General features: G+C 44.1%; 2 protein-coding genes across 2 annotated transcripts in view; both read right to left on the reverse strand.

The window, feature by feature from the left end:
- SYT14 (synaptotagmin 14) overlaps nucleotides 1-2,769 on the reverse strand; it is a 169,142-nt gene extending 166,373 nt beyond the window's left edge. Inside the window, exon 1 of the mRNA XM_069768562.1 lies at nucleotides 2,644-2,769. Coding sequence (XP_069624663.1) covers nucleotides 2,644-2,656 — 13 coding nt within the window. The 5' untranslated portion in view covers nucleotides 2,657-2,769. The remainder of the gene's footprint in view (nucleotides 1-2,643) is intronic.
- Nucleotides 1-23,000, reverse strand: part of SERTAD4 (SERTA domain containing 4) — a 371,017-nt gene that overhangs the window by 269,992 nt on the left and 78,025 nt on the right. The window lies entirely within an intron of this gene.

Here is a 23,000-nt window from a genome sequence, read left to right on the forward strand (position 1 = left end):
GGAAGGTAGAAGACATTTCTCATGGGCTCCTGTCTACAGATTACCAACGTTGAGTAGGCGATAAATATATGATCAGTGGGGTCCAACCAGTGGATCCCAAATCCGGATGGATTTCTAGTGACCATGTGACCATGACTCTATTTACTTCCCACACTACCGCTCCCACATACCCATAGAAGTGAGCGGATCCTTCACACATCACAAAGTGGTAGCCTACACATTCCCATTATATGTCACAAAACCGAAATAAAAAAGGGCATTTGAACTTTATTTTTTTGTCTACTTTTTCGTGTTTTCTGCCTGTTTTTCATTTGTGCCTTATTCTTCTTTTAATTTGGGCCTATTTTATATGTGTTTGCCTGGTTTGTTTGTTGTTTATTATGTTTGCAGTTGTTGCCAAGCTTTCGGGTTTCCAAATTGTTTTTGTCCTGAGTTTAAAAAGTTGCAAAATTTTAACACAAATGCACTTTAGTTAACCCCTGGATTGATGTCCGAAATTTTGCGACTTTTTTTTTTCTAGCACAAAATTTGACATATTCACATTTCTAAAGGTTAAAGACAGAAATAACGAATATATGTATATATATATATATATATATATATATATATATATATACGTATATATAGCATGTGTAGAAATATTTTGACTTTCCTCAAAGTGGTTCACAAATATCTATCTATCTATCTATTATCTATCTATCTATCTATCTATCTATTATCTATCTATCTATCTATTATCTATCTATCTATCTATCTATATATCCAACATAGAGAGATGAAAGAATGCTATTTATATGGTGGATCCGTAAGTTAGACCAGCGTGCAGTTTTGCAAAATGATGGGTAGTAGGTGCTCAGCATAAAACAATGAATTAATTAAATAGAGGTTGAAGGAGAAATGCGGCACTCACCCTTTTGCATAAATATCGTAGTCTTTATTACACCATAAAAGGTATAAACGAATTCAGTCCATGGGAACGGCAGGTTTTTTCTTCTTCTCCCCGCACCCCTCGGAAAACCTGCCGTTCCCATGGACTGAATTCGTTTATACCTTTTATGGTGTAATAAAGACTACGATATTTATGCAAAAGGGTGAGTGCCGCATTTCTCCTTCAACCTCTCTCTCTCTATATATATACACACATATATTAAAAACTATTTATGAACCATTTTTAAGATAGTCAATACGTACCAAAAGCAAAAGAAAAACAAAACAAAAAGAAGGCTGACTAGAGGCCCTCAGTGTTATGTGTACCTGCCTTTACCATGCTGAATCTGATCCGGAGCTGTCCATTCAGCACCACAAGTCCTATATACCAGCTGCACAAAGCAATGGAGTCATCCAACCTGAGACTTTCCAGCTGTTACAACTACAACTTCCATGATGTTGCAGTCTGTACATACATGCTTGTTGAGAGCTGTAGTGTTGCGACATTTACAGAGTTACGGTTTGGAGACGTGTATATATAAGTCATTGAAGTGCTCTGTCTAAACCACTAAACTTTTTGTCAGTGATCACATTAAAGCCTTCATCTGTGGGGTCCGGGTGTTGTAACCCACTATGGCCGCTACAATAAAAGAGCAGGAGCACTCACCGAGCGCTGCACTCCTCTCCAGTCTTGGAGCAGCACATTGCTGAGCGCTTCTGCTCCTTTACTTTTGAGATTAATAGAGTCACACACCGTGGACGCTGGACGAGACCCCCGCGATCCGTCTGCAACCCTGGTGCCTCTTCTTGATTAGCAGGGTCGGCGCGACGTTGCATGTGCATCATGTCGTTGCACCAACCAGGACTTAAAGGGGTGTTCCAAATGACACCTCTGTTGGGATCACCACCCGTTTGGGAAAAGTGGGCTCCCGGCAAGCATGATGGACGTGACGGCGTGCTCGGACTCTCACCAACGAGCCACTTATGACGTATCCTCAGCCTATGTCATAAATATAGTCAGAGCATTTGCAATTAAAGAAAAATCACAATGAATAGGCAGCTCCGGCGCCTACGGATGGTCACACGGAGCCATCACGCCCGCAATTCGTGATGGCGACCGGCCCCTGGTTTTCCAATATGGCGGTATGATCCCGGCTGGGTGCGCTCGTCCGTGGGAGCCGTTGCCGCCTTTACACTGCCTTCATTATTCCTGTTCATAAAACTGACCAAAATGGTGAATACTCTGATTTTTTTCGTGTGGCCCCCGGGACTAACGCGACGTTCCCCGTCACATGCGGCCGCCATGCTGCATTCCTCGACAGACAAGTCAAAAAAATTTCGGTCCAACCGAAAGCTGAAATGTCGCCCCTGTCTTTTTGGTGCTTTTATCATGTGACGGCGCCAATTAAAAGTCGCTTTATGCACCAAAAAAAAAAGATGAAGTAACCGGGTAGAGTAGAAAAAAGTGTCACACACCGCTCTCAGGAGCCATCACCAGTCACACCATACACAGGCACTGGGGGATGCCCAGTAAACACACACACACACACTGAGCACAGCTGCTGGCAGTCACAGTATACACTATACACTACAGCCGGGTCACACACACTGCCATAGTGGCCGCCGCTGCCTCGCCCTGTGCTGGCCGCAGGGTCTCGGAACCCCCCTAATGACTTGTTAATGAGACGATCAGCAGACGGTTATTGGCCTACTTACCATCTATCGCCATGATGCTCCCAGCACGGAGCGTACCAACTGCTCAGTGCATGGGGGTGGTGAGCTGGAGAGTGACGAGGAATGAACCACGCGCCGCCGCTGGTGCTCTCACTCCCGCCCGGCACTGGGGACTGTGAGGAGGCGACATGAGGCAGCTCCTGTCCTGTCAGCAGCCCATACCACAGCTCAATATAACATATAGAAATATGTCATAAATATAGGTCATACAAACAGTGTTATTTAGTATATTACATAATATAAATGCGTATAAACACAGAGGAATATATATTTATACATATATAGGCAGGTATATAGCATACCAATGGTGTTTAGTGTGGTGAAATATATATGAAAAAACTGCTAGCGGATTTTTAAGGAAAAATGCTGGCAAAAAGCTCGTCTCTCGGGCATCTTTTGAGCCTTCCTGTTGACTTCCATTATAAAATATGCAGAAAACGCCTGAAGAATGGTCACCTCACTACTTTTAATCGTTTGGCGTCTTTTGAATTCGGAACTGATTAAAAGAAGCTGAGATGTGTGAACACATGAACAAGAAGTCGCTTTCACATAAAAACTGACATTATTTTGAGTGTTTAGGGCTTTTTCAGGAGTTTTTCTAGAAAAAAAACCTGCATGGAAAAGACACGTGTGCATAAAATCACATCACGTGGAGTTTTGGGGTTTTTTTTCGAGTGGATCCTCTGCAAATTCCTCCTCAAAATACAATTCAAAAAAAGAGGATTTTAAACACGGCAAAAAGGAACGTGCATGTCACTCGATACGCATGCGTACTTTAGACTGCGCATGTCCAGAAAATGATGTCACTGCCTCCACTATGTGCATAAAAAACGCAAACACATGCCAAAACGCATTAAAACGCGTGCACACGCAGAGTTTTTGTTTGCGTCATGCGCAAGATGAAGCGCAGGTGTAAGCATGCCTTGGCATGCGTTTCCGCATGTAGATGATACGCTGCACACAGAAACGCTAATGTGAACCTAGCCTAAATCCATCAATGCCACATTGGCTTTGGCATGTGCCGGGTGCTGATGCCAGCCCTGTATAGACTGCTCCAAAAATCTATACAGTATACTGCATGCAAAGTAAAAGACCTGCAAAAACATAGAAACAAACACCAACATGTATAGGTAACACATCTCATATACAGGGGCGGACTGGGCCGGGTGGCAGGAATGCATATGCCCCCCGGGCCGGTGCCTGAGCAGCTGGACAGGGCCGCTGGAGGACCGGCAGCGATTTCCGCCAGCCGGCCCTTTAAATCTTGTAAAGGCAGGTCGGAGGTCCTGTGTGTGCGCGCGCGCATTGCCGGCGGCTGAGAAGCGCCGCGGCGGCCGTGCTAGTGCACGAGCACGGCCGCGTTCCTAGGTCCTGCGCGCGCTCGTCTGCTGCCTGTGCCAGCTGAGCGCAGGCACACAGCCAGGAGATCAGACCACGAAAGATTTGAAATGTCCCGCGCGCGCGCATAGGGCGCCTCCAGGCTCCACCTGACTGTGTGTGCGTCTGACGCTGGCCGGCCTGCACCAGCGTCAGAGAAAACTGGCTGCTCACGACACCACTGCCTGTCTGCCTGGGATTCTCTTCATCGTCGACGCTGGCCAGGACCCGTCCCACCTCAGCCCTTCATCCTCCCGACCTCACCAGGGACCTGGGTTAGTCGTCCCAACTCCTAAGATGAATTTTTTTTATGTATATACAGCAGTTGCACCTATATAATGTGTATAGACTGCTATATATGCATTATATAGGTGATACTGCTGTGTATAATCACTATACTACCTATATAATGTATGTATAGCAATCTATATCTTATATAGGTGACAGCTACTGATGCATATATATACCTTATATAGGTGACACTGTGGGGTGTGTTTATGTATATATATATGTACATGTATACACAACAGCAGTATCATCTATATAACATATATACATCAGTAGCAGTATTGCCTATATAACATATAGACTGCTATACGTAAATTATATAGGTGGTATAGTGATTATAAACAGCAGTTGCACCTATATAATGTGTATAGACTGCTATATATACATTATATAGGTGATACTGCTGTATATAATCGCTATACCACCTATGTAATGTACGTATAGCAGTCTATATGTTATATAGGTGACACTGCTACTGATGCGTATATACCTTATATAGGTGACACTGTGGGGTGTGTGTATATATCACACCACTGTATACACAGCAGTATCACCTATATAACGTATATACACATCAGTAGCAGTATTGCCCACATATATAAGATACAGATTGCTATATATACATTATATAGGTGATACTGGCTGCTACTGCTGTATATAATCGCAATATCACCTATATAATGTATATACAGCAGTCTATATATAGGCAATACTGCTACTGATGTGTATAGTTGTAGTATCACCTATATATTGTATGTGATAATGTGACTGCTGTACATACATTATATAGGTGAAACATATATATATATATATAATCAGTTTCACCTATATAATGTATGTATGTACAGCAGTCACAGTATCACATACAATATATAGGTGATACTACAACTATACACATCAGTCGCAGTATCAACTATATATTGTATATACAGTAGTTTCAATGTGATATATATTCAGCAGTCGCGGTGTCTCTTATGTGATGTATGCATCATAATATAGTATAATGCTGTCTTAAATATGTATATATATATATATATATATATATATTATATATATATATATACAGTATATAATTGTCTAAGGGTCACTTCCGTCTGTCCTTCTTTCTTTCTGTCACGGTTATTCATTCGCTGATTGGTCTCGCCAGCTGCCTGTCATAGCTGCCGCGACCAATCAGCGACGGCCACAGTCCGGAAGAAAATGGCCGCTCCTTACTCCCCGCAGTCAGTGCTTGGCGTCCGCATACTCCCCTCCGGTCAGCGCTCACACAGGGTTAATGGCAGCATTGACTGCGGTGTAACGCACTCGGTTACCGCCGCTATTAACCCTGTGTGACCACATTTTTACTATTCATGCTGCCTATGCAGCATGAATAGTAAAAATATCTAATGTTAAAAATAATAAAAAAATAAAAAATAGTTACATACTCACCCTCCGGTGGCCCCCCCGGATCAGGAACCGGCCTTTTCCGCTCCGCGCGACGTCCCGGTGACCGCTGCATGCATTGCGGTCTCGCGAGATGATGACGTACGTTCTCGCGAGACCGCAATGCAATCTTCAGACCGGACTGCACGCCAAGCATCGGGGAACGGACGCTTCGATCCGGAGGCTCCAGGAGGTGAGTATGTAACTATTTTTTATTTTAATTCTTTTTTTTTTTAACAGGGATATGGTGCATACTACGTGACTGGCCAATATACTACGTGATTGTGCTGTATACTACGTGACTGGTCAATATACTACGTGATTGTGCTGTATACTACGTAACTGGGCATACTGCCCAGCCACGTAGTATATTGCCCAGCCATGTAGTATATTGCCCATTCACGTAGTATAAAGCACAGAGCCACGTAGTATATTGGCCAGTCACGTAGTATACAGCACAGAGCCACGTAGTATATTGGCCAGTCACGTAGTATATTGCCCAGCCACGTAGTATACTGCCCAGTTACGTGGCTGGGCAGTATACTACGTGGCTCTGTGCTGTATACAACGTGGCTCTGTGCTGTATACTACGTGGCTCTGTGCTGTATACTACGTGGCTCTGTGCTGTATACTACGTGGCTCTGTGCGTAGCTGGGCAATATACTACGTAAACTACGTGGCTGGGCAATATGCTACGTGGCTAAAGAGCACCATGTAAATGGACCTGTGGTCGATCATGCGCACTTCGGCGCCATTCACATGTAGCTCTTCAAATAACGCCTTTAAGAGGAGTGTTGAAGGGCAGGACAAAGTATAGCAAAATTCACTTTTCGGGGGTGGGGAGTGTTTGAGTATGTGGACTGGTGGGGTTTTTTGTGGCAGGGCTGCTTTTTTGTCCCTGTCCAGCCGTGTGTGTGTGTGTGTGTGATTATACAGTGGGATTGTGCGTGTGTGCACTATATATACAGTGGGGCTGTGCGTGTGTCAATTATACATTGGGACTGTGCGTGTGTGTTTTATATATATATATATATATATATCTCGCATGTTTGCCGTCACAGGACAACCTGTTCCCGGCGCAGGCACCGGAGAATCCTCACAGAGCATAGTGCGCACGATATGAGGATTCACACATAGTGACTGTAGACATGTAGCTTAAAGGGAACCTGTCACCCCGAAATTCGCGGGTGAGGTAAGCCCACCGGCATCAGGGGCTTATCTACAGCATTCTATAATGCTGTAGATAAGCCCCCGATGTTACCTGAAAAAGGAGAAAAAGACGTTAGATTATACTCACCCAGGGGCGGTCCCGCTGCTGGTCAGGTCGGATGGGCGTCTCCGGTCCGCTGCGGCACCTCCTATCTTCTTTCCAAGACGTCCTCTTCTGATCTTCAGCCACGGCTCCGGCGCAGGCGTACTTTGCTCTGCCCTGTTGAGGGCAGACAAAGTACTGCAGTGCACAGGCGCCGGAAAGGTCAGAGGCCCGGCGCCTGCGCACTGCAGTACTTTGTCTGCCCTCAACAGGGCAGAGCAAAGTACGCCTGCGCCGGAGCCGTGGCTGAAGATCAGAAGAGGACGTCATGGAAAGAAGATGGGAGGCGCCGCAGCGGACCGGAGACGCCCATCCGACCTGACCAGCAGCGGGACCGCCCCTGGGTGAGTATAATATAACGTCTTTTTCTCCTTTTTCAGGTAACATCGGGGGCTTATCTACAGCATTACAGAATGCTGTAGATAAGCCCCTGATGCCGGTGGGCTTACCTCACCCGCGATTTTCGGGGTGACAGGTTCCCTTTAAGATCCGACAACCCCTTTAAGGATGGGCCGCTACTCATGGGCCACTGCTGTGTACTTGCCCCCCAGGCTAAAATTTGCCAGTCAGCCCCTGCTCATATATAACCCTTTTACATTATAGCGTCTAATATGGGGATGTGCACAATGTCCCAATGGTGCTACCTTGTGACGGGCCACAAAAGAACAACTGGAAAGTGGCCAGTAAACATAAAAGTAAACATAAAAGCAGTAGTCATTATTATTATGATATGTACCTTTCTGGACAGCAACCTCCCGAAATGGTAAATGTATCAGCCAACATTTATAAATGACTTAATGGCAGGTTCCGGCAAAAACTATCTTAAAAAGTCACAAAATAATGAACAATTTTCATCTTTTTGTAGCAATTGTTGAACTTGAAAAGTGCAAGAAGAATCTGTCATAGTGTCTAACCATACAAGTCTCACAACTCCCGGATCCATGGTGGGCTCGCATTGAGTTGCTCATAATGTAATGCATTACCTTTTGCATTTCTATGGCCTACAAACTAATGGCTACCACTAGTCTTTAACATTGTGCACCAACATACTGCATAAGCTTAACCCCTTCATGACCCAGCCTATTTTGACCTTAAAGACCTTGCCGTTTTTTGCAATTCTGACCAGTGTCCCTTTATGAGGTAATAACTCGGGAACGCTTCAACGGATCCTAGCGATTCTGAGATTGTTTTCTCGTGACATATTGGGCTTCATGTTAGTGGTAAATTTAGGTCAATAAATTCTGCGTTTATTTGTGATAAAAACGGAAATTTGGCGAAAATTTTGAAAATTTCGCAATTTTCACATTTTGAATTTTTATTCTCTTAAACCAGAGAGTTATGTGACACAAAATAGTTAATAAATAACATTTCCCATATGTATACTTTACATCAGCACAATTTTGGAAACAAAATTTTTTTTTGCTAGGAAGTTATAAGGGTTAAAATTTGACCAGCGATTTCTCATTTTTACAACGAAATTTACAAAACCATTTTTTTTAGGGACCACCTCACATTTGAAGTCAGTTTGAGGGGTCTATATGGCTGAAAATACCCAAAAGTGACACCATTCTAAAAAATGCACCCCTCAAGGTACTCAAAACCACATTCCAGAAGTTTATTAACCCTTCAGGTGCTTCACAGCAGCAGAAGCAACATGGAAGGAAAAAATGAACATTTAACTTTTTAGTCACAAAAATGATCTTTTAGCAACAATTTTTTTATTTTCCCAATGGTAAAAGGAGAAACTGAACCATGAAAGTTGTTGTCAATTTGTCCTGAGTACACTGATACCTCATATGTGGGGGTAAACCACTGTTTGGGCGCACGGCAGGGCTTGGAAGGGAAGGTGCGCCATTTGACTTTTTGAATGAAAAATTGGCTGCACTCTTTAGCTGACACCATGTCACGTTTGGAGAGCCCCCGTGTGCCTAAAAATTGGAGCTCCCCCACAAGTGACCCCATTTTGGAAACTAGACGCCCCAAGGAACTTATCTAGATGCGTAGTGAGCACTTTGAACCCCCAGGTGCTTCACAAATTGATCCGTAAAAATGAAAAAGTACTTTTTTTTCACAAAAAAATTCTTTTAGCCTCAATTTTTTCATTTTCACATGGGCAACAGGATAAAATGGATCCTAAAATTTGTTGGGCAATTTCTCCTGAGTACACCGATACCTCACATGTGGGGGTAAACCACTGTTTGGGTACATGGTAAGGCTCGGAAGGGAAGGAGCGCCATTTGACTTTTTGAATGAAAAATTATCTCCATCGTTAGCGGACACCATGTTGCGTTTGGAGAGCCCCTGTGTGCCTAAACATTGGAGCTTCCCCACAAGTGACCCCATTTTGGAAACTAGACCCCCCAAGGAACTTATCTAGATGCCTAGTGAGCACTTTAAACCATCAAGTGCTTCACAAATTGATCTGTAAAAATGAAAAGTACTTTTTTTTCACCCAAAAAAATTTTTTGCCTCAATTTTTTCATTTTCACATAGGCAATAGGATAAAATGGATCATAAAATTTGTTGGGCAATTTCTCCCGAGTACGCCGATACCTCATATGTGGGGGTAAACCACTGTTTGGGCACACGGCAGGGCTCGGAAGGGAAGGCGCGCCATTTGACTTTTTGAATGGAAAATTAGCTCCAATTGTTAGCGGACACCATGTCGCGTTTGGAGAGCCCCTGTGTGCCTAAACATTGGAGCTCCCCCACAAGTGACCCTATTTTGGAAACTAGACCCCCCAAGGAACTTATCTAGATGCATATTGAGCACGTTAAACCCCCAGGTGCTTCACAGAAGTTTATAACGCAGAGCCATGAAAATAAAAAATAATTTTTCTTTCCTCAAAAATGATTTTTTAGCCTGGAATTTCCTATTTTGCCAAGGGTAATAGGAGAAAATGGACCCCAAATGTTCTTGTCCAGTTTGTCCTGAGTACGCTGATACCCCATATGTGGGGGTAAACCACTGTTTGGGCGCACGGCAGGGCTCGGAAGGGAAGGCACGCCATTTGGCTTTTTAAATGGAAAATTAGCTCCAATCATTAGCGGACACCATGTCACGTTTGGAGAGCCCCTGTATGCCTAAACATTGGAGATCCCCCACAAGTGACCCCATTTTGGAAACTAGACCCCCAAGGAACTTATCTAGATGCATATTGAGCACTTTAAACCCCCAAGTGCTTCACAGAAGTTTATAACGCAGAGCCATGAAAATAAAAAATAAAAATTATTTTCTCAAAAATGATCTTTTAGCCTGCAATTTTTTATTTTCCCCAGGGTAACAGGAGAAATTTGACCCCAAAAGTTGTTGTCCAGTTTCTCCTGAGTACGCTGATACCCCATATGTGGGGGTAAACCACTGTTTGGGCACATGCCGGGGCTCGGAAGTGAAGTAGTGACGTTTTGAAATGCAGACTTTGATGGAATGCTCTGTGGGCGTCAAGTTGCGTTTGCAGAGCCCCTGATGTGGCTAAACAGTAGAAACCCCCCACAAGTGACCCCAATTTGGAAACTAGACCCCCCAAGGAACTTATCTAGATGTGTGGTGAGCACTTTGAACCCCCAAGTGCTTCACAGAAGTTTATAATACAGAGCCGTGAAAAAAAAAAAATTATTTTCTCAAAAATGATCTTTTAGCCTGCAATTTTTTATTTTCCCCAGGGTAACAGGAGAAATTTGACCCTAAAAGTTGTTGTCCAGTTTCTCCTGAGTACGCTGATACCCCATATGTGGGGGTAAACCACTGTTTGGGCACACGTCGGGGCTCTGAAGGGAAGTAGTGACTTTTGAAATGCAGACTTTGATGGAATGGTCTGCGGGCGTCACGTTGCGTTTGCAGAGCCCCTGGTGTGCCTAAACAGTAGAAACCCCCCACAAGTGACCCCATTTTAGAAACTAGACCCCCCAAGGAACTTATCTAGATGTGTGGTGAGCACTTTGAACCCCCAAGTGCTTCACAGACGTTTACAACGCAGAGCCGTGAAAATAAAAAAATCATTTTTCTTTCCTCAAAAATGATGTTTTAGCAAGCATTTTTTTATTTTCACAAGGGTAACAGGAGAAATTGGACCCCAGTAATTGTTGCGCAGTTTGTCCTGAGTATGCTGGTACCCCATATGTGGGGGTAAACCACTGTTTGGGCACACGTCGGGGCTCGGAAGTGAGGGAGCACCATTTGACTTTTTGAATACAAGATTGGCTGGAATCAATGGTGGCGCCATGTTGCGTTTGGAGACCCCTGATGTGCCTAAACAGTGGAAACCCCTCAATTCTACCTCCAACACTAACCCCCCCACACCCCTAACCCTAATCCCAACTGTAGCCATAACCCTAATCACAATCCTAACCCCAACACACCCCTAACCACAACCCTAACCCCCACACACCCCTAACCCTAACCACAACCCTAATTCCAACCCTAACCCTAAGGCTATGTGCCCACGTTGCGGATTCGTGTGAGATTTTTCAGCATCATTTTTGAAAAATACGCGGGTAAAAGGCACTGCGTTTTACCTGCGGATTTACCGTGGATTTCCAGTGTTTTTTTGTGCGGATTTCACCTGCGGATTCCTATTGAGGAACAGGTGTAAAACGCTGCGGAATCTGCACAAAGAATTGACATGCTGCGGAAAATACAACGCAGCGTTTCCGCGTGGTATTTTCCGCACCATGGGCACAGCGGATTTGGTTTTCCATAGGTTTACTTGGTACTGTAAACCTGATGGAAAACTGCTACGAATCCGCAGCGGCCAATCCGCTGCGGATCCACAGCCAAATCCGCACCGTGTGCACATAGCCTAATTCTAAAGGTATGTGCACACGCTGCGGAAAACGCTGCGGATCCGCAGCAGTTTCCCATGAGTTTACAGTTCAATGTAAACCTATGGGAAACAAAAATCGCTGTACACATGCTGCAGAAAAACTGCACGGAAACGCAGCGGTTTACATTCCGCAGCATGTCACTTCTTTGTGTGGATTCCGCAGCGGTTTTACAACTGCTCCAGTAGAAAATCGCAGTTGTAAAACCGCAGTGAAATGCGCAGAAAAAACACGGTAAATCCGCCATAACTCCGCAGCGGTTTAGCACTGCGGATTTATGAAATCCGCAGCGGAAAAATCCGCAGAGGACCAGAATACATGTGCACATACCGAAACCCTAACCCTAGCCCTAACCCTAACCCTACCCCTAACCCTACCCCTAACCCTAACCCTAGCCCTAACCCTAACCCTATTCTAACATTAGTGGGGAAAAAAAAATTCTTTAATTTTTTATTGTCCCTACCTATGAGGGTGACAAAGGGGGGAGGGTCATTTATTATTTTTTTTATTTTGATCACTGAGATAGATTATATCTCAGTGATCAAAATGCACTTTGAACGAATCTGCCGGCCGGCAGATTCGGCGGGCGCACTGCGCATGCGCCCGCCATTTTGGAAGATGGCGGCGCCCAGGGAGAAGACGGACGGACCCCGGCAGGACCGGTAAGTATGATGGGGGGGGAGCACGGGGGTGGTGGATCGGAACGCGGGAGGGGTGGAACGGAGCACCGGGGGGGTGGAACGGAGCACGGGGGGGGTGGATCGGAGTGCAGGGGGGGTGATTGGAGCACGGGGGGGTGATTGGAGCACGGGGGGAGCGGACAAAAGCACGGGGGGAGCCGGAGCACAGGACAGAGGGGAGACGGAGCAGTGTACCGGCCAGATCGGAGGGCTGGGGGGGCGATCGGTGGGGTGGGGGCACATTAGTATTTCCAGCCATGGCCGATGATATTGCAGCATCGGCCATGGCTGGATTGTAATATTTCACCCGTTATAATAGGTGAAATATTACAAATCGCTCTGATTGGCAGTTTCACTTTCAACAGCCAATCAGAGCGATCGTAGCCACGGGGGGGGTGAAGCCACCCCCCCTGGGCTAAACTACCACTCCCCCTGTCCCTGCAGATCGGGTGAAATGGGAGTTGGCACCAACTTTCATGACGCCTACGTGGCGTCATGGGTTGGGAAGGGGTTAAAGGGAACCTGTCACCCCAAAAATCGTATCTGAGCTAAGACCACCGGCATTAAGGGCATATCTACAGAATTCTGTAATGCTGTAGATAAGCCCCCGATGTATCCTGAAAGATGAGAAATAAAGGTTAGATTATACTCACCCAGGGGCGGTCCCGATGCGGTCTGGTCCGATGGGCGTCGCGATGCGGGTCCAGTGCCGCCTATCTTCATTCGATGACGTCCTCTTCTTGTCTTCTTGCAGTGGGAAAGCTCAGAGAGGCCCAGCGCCTACACTTTTTTATATTGATAGATCGGGCGATTCTCAACGCGTTGATTTCAAATATGTGTATATTTTATTTTTTGTTATTGTTTTTTTTAGTGGGGCGAAAAGGTGGTGATTTCAACTTTTATATTTTTAATTTTTTTTATATTTTTAAAAACTTTTAACTTTTTGCATGCTTCAATAGTCTTTTTTGGAGAATAGAAGCTGCAATTGTCTGATCGGCTCTGCTACACACAGGCAATGATCAGATCGCCTGTATGTAGCAGAAATGCACTGGGCGGTGCTCATAGCAATCTGGCTATGACAACCATAGAGGTCTGCTGGAGACCTCTGGTTTTCATGCCAACCCAACGGTGACATGCGATCACGTGACGGGGTCACCGATGGGCGGGATTTGCCGGAAGCGCAAGTTAAAAAGTTACAGCCAAAGCTAACAGACAATTCTCTATACTCCTCCTTTTAGACCTGTCCTCTGCCTTCGACACAGTTGACCACTGCCTCCTACTACAGATCCTCTCTTCCTTTGGTGTCAAAGACCTTGCCCTATCCTGGATCTCCTCATACCTTACCAACTGCACATTGAGAGTTTCCTACTCCCATACTACCTCTTCATCTCGCCCCCTCTCTTTTGGTGTCCCTCAAGGCTCTGTCCTAGGACCCATTCTCTTCTCAATCTATACCCTTGGCCTGGGACAACTCATAAAGTCCTATGGCTTCAGTACCATCTATATGCTGATGACACTCAGATCTGCCTCTCTGGCCCAGACGTCACCTCTCTGCTCTCCAGAATCCCAGAGTGTCTATCAGCCATATCCTCCTTCTTCTCTCGCTTCCTCAAACTCAATGTGGACAAATCTGGACTAATTATCTTTCCTCCATCTCGCATACCTTCCCTACCTGATCTATCTCAATAAATGAATTCACACTTTCCCCTGTCCCAGTAATCCGCTGCCTCAGAGTAACCCTTGACTCTGCCCTGTTCTTCAAACCGCACATCCAAGCTCTTTCCACCTTCTGTCGCCTCCAGCTCAAAAATATTTCCAGAATCCGTCCTTTCCTCAACCCTCACTCTACCAAAATGCTTGTGCATGCTCTAATCATCTTCCGCCTCGACTACTGCAACATCCTCCTCTGTGGCCTACCTTCTAACACTCTCGCACCCTTCCAGTCCGTTCTTAACTCTGCTGCCCAACTAATTAATCTGTCTCTTCGCTACACTCCTGCTTCCCCTCTTTGCAAATCCCTTCACTGGCTCCTAATTTCCCAGCGTATCCAGTTTAAACTACTAATACTGAGCTACAAAGCCATCCATAACCTTTCTCCTCCATATATTTCCGAACTTCTCTCTCAATATCTTCCCTCAGGTAATTTCCGGTCCTCCCAAGACCTCCTTCTCTCTTCCACGCTTATTCGCTCCTCATCCAATCGCCTCCAAGACTTCTTTCGAATATCCCCCATCCTCTGGAATTCTGTGCTCCAACACGTCCGGTTATCCACCACATTTGGATCCTTCAAACGGAACCTGAAAACCCATCTCTTCAGGAAAGCCTACAGCCTGTGAATGATCACACGGCCACCACAACACCATCGGAGCTACTGCAACCCCCGATCTACTGTCTCCTTCCACATAATCCTTTAGCATGTAAGTCCACAAGGGCAGGGTCCTCTTCCCTTTGTACGAGTCTGCCATTGTTAGTTTTGTTTACTGTAAGTGATATTTGTATTTTGATGTAACCCGTCTAATGTACAGCACCATGGAATTAATGGTGCTATATAAATAAATAATAATAATAAATGCCGCTGTCAGAGATTGACAGCGGTATTTAACGGGTTAACAGCCGCAGGTGGATCGCGATTCCATCCCTGGCTGTTGCAGGTACATGTCAGCTGTATATATAAGCTGACATGTGCCCAGAAAGGTGCAGGCTCAGTGCCGGAGCCCGCACCAAACGGGGAATCCGACATCAGCATACTATTATGCAAGATGTCAGAAAGGGATTAAAATGAACCAGTCAGCAGGATTGTGCTGAGTAACCTACACACAGTGTCAGGTTAGCGCTAAAATGATACCTTGGTTGATGAAATACGTCTTGTGGTTGTTGTTTAATCTTTATTTTCAATTTTGAGTTAATTATTTTCTTGTGCTCCGGGGCGGCCTGTGGGGGGTCTTCGCGTGGTGCTATGATTAGGTATTCACCAGTATGGCTTCTGACAGGTCACTAATCCCTGAATGACCTGCCCCCTAGTTTACATAATGAGTATTATATATATATATATCTTGAACAAACAAACCCCCTTCTCCAGGCAGGCGTCAGCGGTGGTGCCTGTGCTGCAGCATGATCACATATATAATGTGTATGTAATCCTTTTCATGTTATCCATAAATTCCTAAAAAAAAAATCAGATTCAAAATGGTGCCGGCCGCACAGTAGCAGCTATCGGAGATCCGATAGCTGCAATCGCGCATGCGCTGGCCGCGCCATCTTGCTATAGGAAAAAAATGGTCCGGATGCAAAGGAAAAAAAAAAATTAACGAATACAATCAACAATACGTCACTGGTGAGAACCTGCACAGGAGACATACGGTATATGGTCTGCACAGAATCGGTGTAGACCTGATATTACCATTATATGGTCACTGTATGGTGGTGATTTCAATCCTAGTACAGTGGTTTTGGTTAAAGGGGTTCTCTCCAGGTCACTGTGTGACTACAGACTTCTGAATCCTCAGTGTGTGCATTGCGTGCTGTGAGGATTCTCCGGTGCCAGGAGTGGACAGTTATGTGACCTCGGTGATCTTGTGGATTGGTGATATGATCTGGAATGCCTCTTTAAGTGGACCATCTCACAACTTGAATATACCAGAGGGCATTTTTTTCTGTGTTTTTCCATTTGTTTACCCCCACCGTTACCTTTTATGTTCCAACCGCCTTCTCTATATATAAAAAAAAAGTCCAGACTCAAAAACACGATAGATCCGCAACCAAGTCTGAGGCTAATGTAGGCTTTATTCTCCTTCCCAGCTTGCAGGTGTTCTGCACTTACGTCCTTTGGCCTCTTTACTTTCAGGGCATACGCATTGTATTAATCTCTGCTGGATCTCTAACCTTCGGACCATTTCTGTGCTTACTGTGTAGACTCCAGGCTATAAGAGCAGGTGCCATGTCCGCCATCTGTTCCCTCTGCCTCCTACACCCCTTGTGGTGCCTGCTAATGAGCTGGGTGTTTGGTTTGAACAGCGATGTTTTGTTATACATTTGCTCACATGCTTTATTTTTTTGTCTTAACGTGATTAATGGTATACCTACCCCCTGCTGCTGGACCCCTGGGATTGAGCAGTCACAACCCTGTGGAGAGCAATATGGCAATAAATACCTTTTTTTTTTCTTGTAGAACTCTTGGCATATATTAGTGATAGGTCGTTACTAACTTCTTCTCCACCATCTCTCCATCCCCAACTCTGCCACGATCCAGTGTCTCCTTACCAAGCAGTGGCGCAGCGTAGGTTGGCAGAGCCCGGGGCAAGGCAAGTATTGCATCCTGTAACGGTACCCATTAATAATAATAGTAACAATGATAATAATAATTACCTGAGTACCCTCTTAGTGCAAATAACGCCGTCCGAGTGCCCTCTTTATAAAGTATTAATGCCCCTTTAAAAAGTAATGATGCCCCTTCCATAGTAATAATGGCAGCTTTGTGCCATCCCCTACAGAAAAAAAAGAAATTTGTTACGCACCTTATTCTAGAAAACAAGACCCTTCCCCATGCACAAAGAGCAGCCCGGCACAGGCGGCAGCACAATGCAGTGACAAACTGGTGGGCACAGACCGAAAAATGCCCCTGTGCAAGAATATTATATGGGCCCTTTGAAGTCCAATATTTCAGAATCATCATAATTCCACTTGGTTTGGAGGTGGTACTGGGTCCCCTTATCTCTTGTGCCCCTGTACAGGTGCACATGTTGAACTTATAGTACTGCCCAATTGCCCTCTCCACCCACACTAAGCCACTGGTACCCAAATTTTCTGGATCCAACATCATTCTGCTAAAAAATAATTGTGGTGCACATGTGAAGTTCAACCACATTGAGACCAATTTGTATCAAGCCCTGCTATACAACAATTCCACATTTGTCTGTAAATTTAGGATGTCTGTAAATGTACGGTAGCTACTGGTATATTGTGCACTATGGCAAAAAAAAAAAATGCAGGTGAATTTACTGTAAATTACCATGGTCTTGCTATGCAGTTTTTGGTCACAAGGCTTGTAAAGATGAAAGTGTTTTAATTAAAAAAAAACTACTTGGCCAAAAACACACAGACACAAAAAAAAGAAAAAATCCATCCATTAAGATAGACTCACTCCCCTGACTATATCCAAACCTCTGTTCCAAAAAAAAACAAAAACATATTTTTATAAGATGAAACTTAGCATTAGTATTACTAACTATATTACTAACTTGGCATTAGTTTAATTACCTCGAAATGTGGCACTTTGCCTCAACTCTCCTTTAAGCTGCCCAGGTCTCAATCCACAAAGCATTTGAAAGGCTACGCAGACATAAGCTCTTCCTACCAATGTTTCGGAGTTACATGGTTTAATTATCAGCTGCCGTTCACTTCACTAGGAGACAAGCTGCAGTACCTGAGTATGGCCACTACACAATGAATGGAGCTGTTGTTTTCCACTGTATATTTCCAGCCACTGGGGGACCAAACATCTGATCGGTGGCGGTGCTGGGTGTTGGACCTCCACCGATATGATATCGATGACCTATCCTGAAGAGGGGTAATCAATATCATAGTCCTGGCCAACCCATTTACTTATGATATTGAGGGGATTTTGAGCTTTTATCATAAAACAGAGCTCTGTGCACTACAGAGATCCTAGTTTGCGATGCCAATTTTTAGCATTCTTTTTTTTATTAGGTGTAGATTAGTGGCTGCTCTTTTCTATATCCAAAACGAACAAGAACAGATCACCCTCATCTGCGCCAATAACATCCTGCATGGACCGCAGCCTGAGTAGGCAGGGAGATTATTTCAAAACAGAAGAAAGTCGGGACTCCGTTCTCCTTGGTTCAACACGTTATTGGACATCCATGTGCAAAAATTACCAACTGACGCGTTTCGGAATACAATTCTTTAGCCATAGATCTCTAAAGAATTGTATTCCGAAACGCGTTTGATGACTTTGCTGTCATTTTTGCACATGGATTCCCAATAAAGTGTTGAGCTGAGCGGACCTGAGAGCTCAATGCTATAGGTATTATAGTGTGATTTTGTGTGTGTTACGGATCATACTCTCTATATCTGCAATATTGATCAGTTTAATAAACAAGGGCAGATCTATTCACACAAGGACAACGTGCAGTGCTGACGACGTGTGATTAGAGGTGGCATATCACAGGCTTCCATAAAAGACATTCATGTGTCGTGTGTACACTCTACGCAACACGCACAGGGTGTAATGCGATTAATAAAATTCACTAAAAGCAATATTCTCACTGTTTACTAAAGAGAGCAGCCTTTATCTTTTATAATTGGTCTTCCGACATATTATCCAGTAAGAGGGGGCAGCCATGGTGGGCAAAAGTGCTGGCTGACACAGAAAGGAGAGCACTGTCCAATAGCTCATCATTATGCACAATTCCACCTGCTTTGGAGGTAGATGTGCGCCCCCTTACCTCTTGAGCCCTTGTGCAACTGCACAGGTTGCACCAATGATATGTCCGCCCCTTGGCAGGAGTATGAATGCCCCTCTATATCTCTTTTCTTTTTACCAATAGGAAAAGAGAAGCTGGGTAAAGAAATGTATCACATACTCAGTTTTTTTACAAATAAAAAAAAAAGCCCACATACTGATTTTTTTTGTTTTTTTATTTTATGAATGTCCTTTTTTTGGGGGGGACATCAAGTTAACAGCATTTAGAGATACGCAGTACTGTATCTACATGGACCGTAGAAGCCTATAGTCTGGAAGAGTGATGTGGGCATTGTCTGTGCAGAGGTCACTATGCAGAGAGTGGGAGGAACTGAGCTGTGATCATTTCCTATTGTTGTTGGTAGCTTCTGTGTTATTTATACAGTTGTGATCAAAATGATTCAGCCACCATTGCAAATTAGGATAATTTATAAAAATATAGAAAATTTCTGCTGTTTGCAAGAAGAATAATTTAAGTAGTTTAATTCAGCACAAAATGCCAGTTTAAAAAAATCTATAAGTCTATAATTATTAAAAAATAATATATTTATATATTGTGGAAGGCCGGCTCACTTAGCTGCTCCTCGTGGTAGACACAGGCACATGTGAGGTTAAAGTCTCTGGGTGGTTTATTGCATCATAAACCAAAAAAAAACAAACTGGTGACAGAAAACGGCCTGTCTGGCTCAAATGAAAATAAAAAGTTCATATACAGTCTTGCCCAGGTCCTCTGTCACAACACATATGGCTGCTCTCACAGGAGCTACCAGTCAGGAGGCTTCTTACCGAGTCCTCACAACACAAACAGAGGCAGAGAAGAAAAAAAACTGGCTGGACATTTATTTCCTCAGCCACACCCTTGAGGTGGAGATATGATGAGTAGGCGTAAGATGTACAATATCGAGGACATATCTCATAATGTTAAGACAACTGTTGTCAAGCAACAATTATGGTGTTGAAGATACGCATTTAAGAAACTATTAGCCTGGAGTCACACCTAACGCGTAAAAATACTTTCCGTTTTTTTACGGCCGAATTACGCAGAAATGTTCATGAACAGTGATCCGTATGTCATCCATATTCAATGCAAGGATGCGATTTTTTCTCCAAAAAATATCTGTGTGTCATCCGTATGGCATCCGTACGGCGAGAGTTTCTCGCCGGCTTGCAAAATGAACATATAATGGATACATGGGCTCAAATATTCGTGAAAACATATATACAATCTATATATATATGTCAGTGAGACACATATATATACATATATTTATATTTCATACAGCGCTAGATAGCAAAAAAGCCGGTAATTCAAATGTCGGCTTTTGCTAAATCCTTACCGAACCCGACAGGATATGAGACATGGTTTACACACAGTATACCATTTCATATCCATTATATTTTTATATATCCTCACTAATAATGTTAGTATGCATGTATGTGTGCAAAATTTGGGAGCAGTAGGTGTTAAATTAAAGGGTTAATTCACGTAAAAAACTGGCATGGGCTCCCGCTCAATTTTCTCTGCCAGAGAGGGAAAGCCAGTGACTGAGGGCAGATATTAATAGCCTAGAGAGGGACCATGGTTATTGTCCCCCCTCCAGCTAAAAAACATCTGCCCCCAGCCACCCCAGAAAAGGTGCATCTGTAAGATGCGCCTATTCTGGCACTTAGCCTCTCTCTTCCCACTGCCCTGTAGCAGTGGGATATGGGGTGATAAGGGGTTAATGTCACCTTGCTATTGTAAGGTGACATTATGCTTGGTTAATAATGGAGAGGTGTCATTAAGACACCTCTCCATTATTAATCCTATATTAATAAAGGGTTAAAAATACACACACACACACAGACACACACACACACATTAAGAATAAAGTCTTTTATTGAAAGAAAGAAACACAGAGGTTTTTAATATGTTTATAATACGCTCAATCCAACCGAAGACCCTTATTCTCCTGGAGGTTGTATTGAGCGTACAATAAACATATTAAAAACATGTTTGTTTCTTTATTTCAATAAAATACTTTATTCTTAATGTGTGTGTATTTTTAACCCTTTCCTACTATTGGATTAATAATGGTGAGGCGTCTCATTGACACCTCTCCATTATTAACCAGGCTCAATGTCACCTTACAATAGCAAGGTGACATTAACCCCTTATTACCCCATATGCCAATGCCACATGGCAGTGGGAAGAGAGAAGCTAAGTGCCAGAAAAGGCGCATCTTACATATGCGCCTTTTCTGGGGTGGCTGGGGCAGATTTTTTTAGCCGGGGGGGGCAATAACCATGGTTCCACTCTAGGCTATTAATATCTGCCCTCAGCCACCGGCTTTCCCTCTCTGGTGGAGAAAATTGCACGGGAGCCCACGCCAGTTTTTTCCGTGAATTATTCCTTTAACACCTAGAGCTCCCAAATTTTACACACAAACACTTCTAACATTATTAGTGAGGAATATCTAAAAATATAATGGATATGGAATGGTTTACTGTATATAAACCATGTCTCATATCCTGTCGGGTTTGGGAATTATTTAGCAAAAGCCGACAATTGAATTACTGGCTTTTCTGCTACCTAGCGCTGTATGAAATATGAATATATACAGTGCCTACAAGTAGTATTCAACCCCCTGCAGATTTAGCAGGTTTAATAAGATACAAATAAGTTAGAGCCTTCAAACTTCAAACAAGAGCAGGATTTATTAACAGATGCATAAATCTTACAAACCAAAAAGTTTTGTTGCTCAGTTAAATTTTTATAAATTTTAAACATAAAAGTGTGGGTCAATTATTATTCAACCCCTAGGTTTAATATTTTGTGGAATAACCTTTGTTTGCAATTACAGCTATTAATCGTCTTTTATAAGACCTGATCAGGCCGGCACAGGTCTCTGGAGTTATCTTGGCCCACTCCTCCATGCAGATCTTCTCCAAGTTATCTAGGTTCTTTGGGTGTCTCATGTGGACTTTAATCTTGAGCTCCTTCTACAAGTTTTCAATTGGGTTAAGGTCAGGAGACTGACTAGGCCACTGCAACACCTTGATTTTTTGCCTCTTGAACCAGGCCTTGGTTTTCTTGGCTGTGTGCTTTGGGTCGTTGTCTTGTTGGAAGATGAAATGACGACCCATCTTAAGATCCTTGATGGAGGAGCGGAGGTTCTTGGCCAAAATCTCCAGGTAGGCTGTGCGTTCCATCTTCCCATGGATGCGGACCAGATGGCCAGGCCCCTTGGCTGAGAAACAGCCCCACAGCATGATGCTGCCACCACCATGCTTGACTGTAGGGATGGTATTCTTGGGGTCGTATGCAGTGCCATCCAGTCTCCAAACGTCACGTGTGTGGTTGGCACCAAAGATCTAGATCTTGGTCTCATCAGACCAGAGAACCTTGAACCAGTCAGTCTCAGAGTCCTCCAAGTGATCATGAGCAAACTGTAGACGAGCCTTGACATGACGCTTTGAAAGTAAAGGTACCTTACGGGCTCGTCTGGAACGGAGACCATTGCGGTGGAGTACGTTACTTATGGTATTGACTGAAACCAATGTCCCCACTGCCATGAGATCTTCCCGGAGCTCCTTCCTTGTTGTCCTTGGGTTAGCCTTGACTCTTCGGACAAGCCTGGCCTCGGCACGGGAGGAAACTTTCAAAGGCTGTCCAGGCCGTGGAAGGCTAACAGTAGTTCCATAAGCCTTCCACTTCCGGATGATGCTCCCAACAGTGGAGACAGGTAGGCCCAACTCCTTGGAAAGGGTTTTGTACCCCTTGCCAGCCTTGTGACCCTCCACGATCTTGTCTCTGATGGCCTTGGAATGCTCCTTTGTCTTTCCCATGTTGACCATGTATGAGTGCTGTTCACAAGTTTGTGGAGGGTCTTAAATAGTCAGAAAAGGCTGGAAAAAGAGATAATTAATCCAAACATGTGAAGCTCATTGTTCTTTGTGCCTGAACTACTTCTTA

The sequence above is a fragment of the Ranitomeya imitator genome, chromosome 5 (genome assembly GCF_032444005.1).
Source record: "Ranitomeya imitator isolate aRanImi1 chromosome 5, aRanImi1.pri, whole genome shotgun sequence".
In the NCBI taxonomy this organism is placed as follows: domain Eukaryota; kingdom Metazoa; phylum Chordata; class Amphibia; order Anura; family Dendrobatidae; genus Ranitomeya; species Ranitomeya imitator.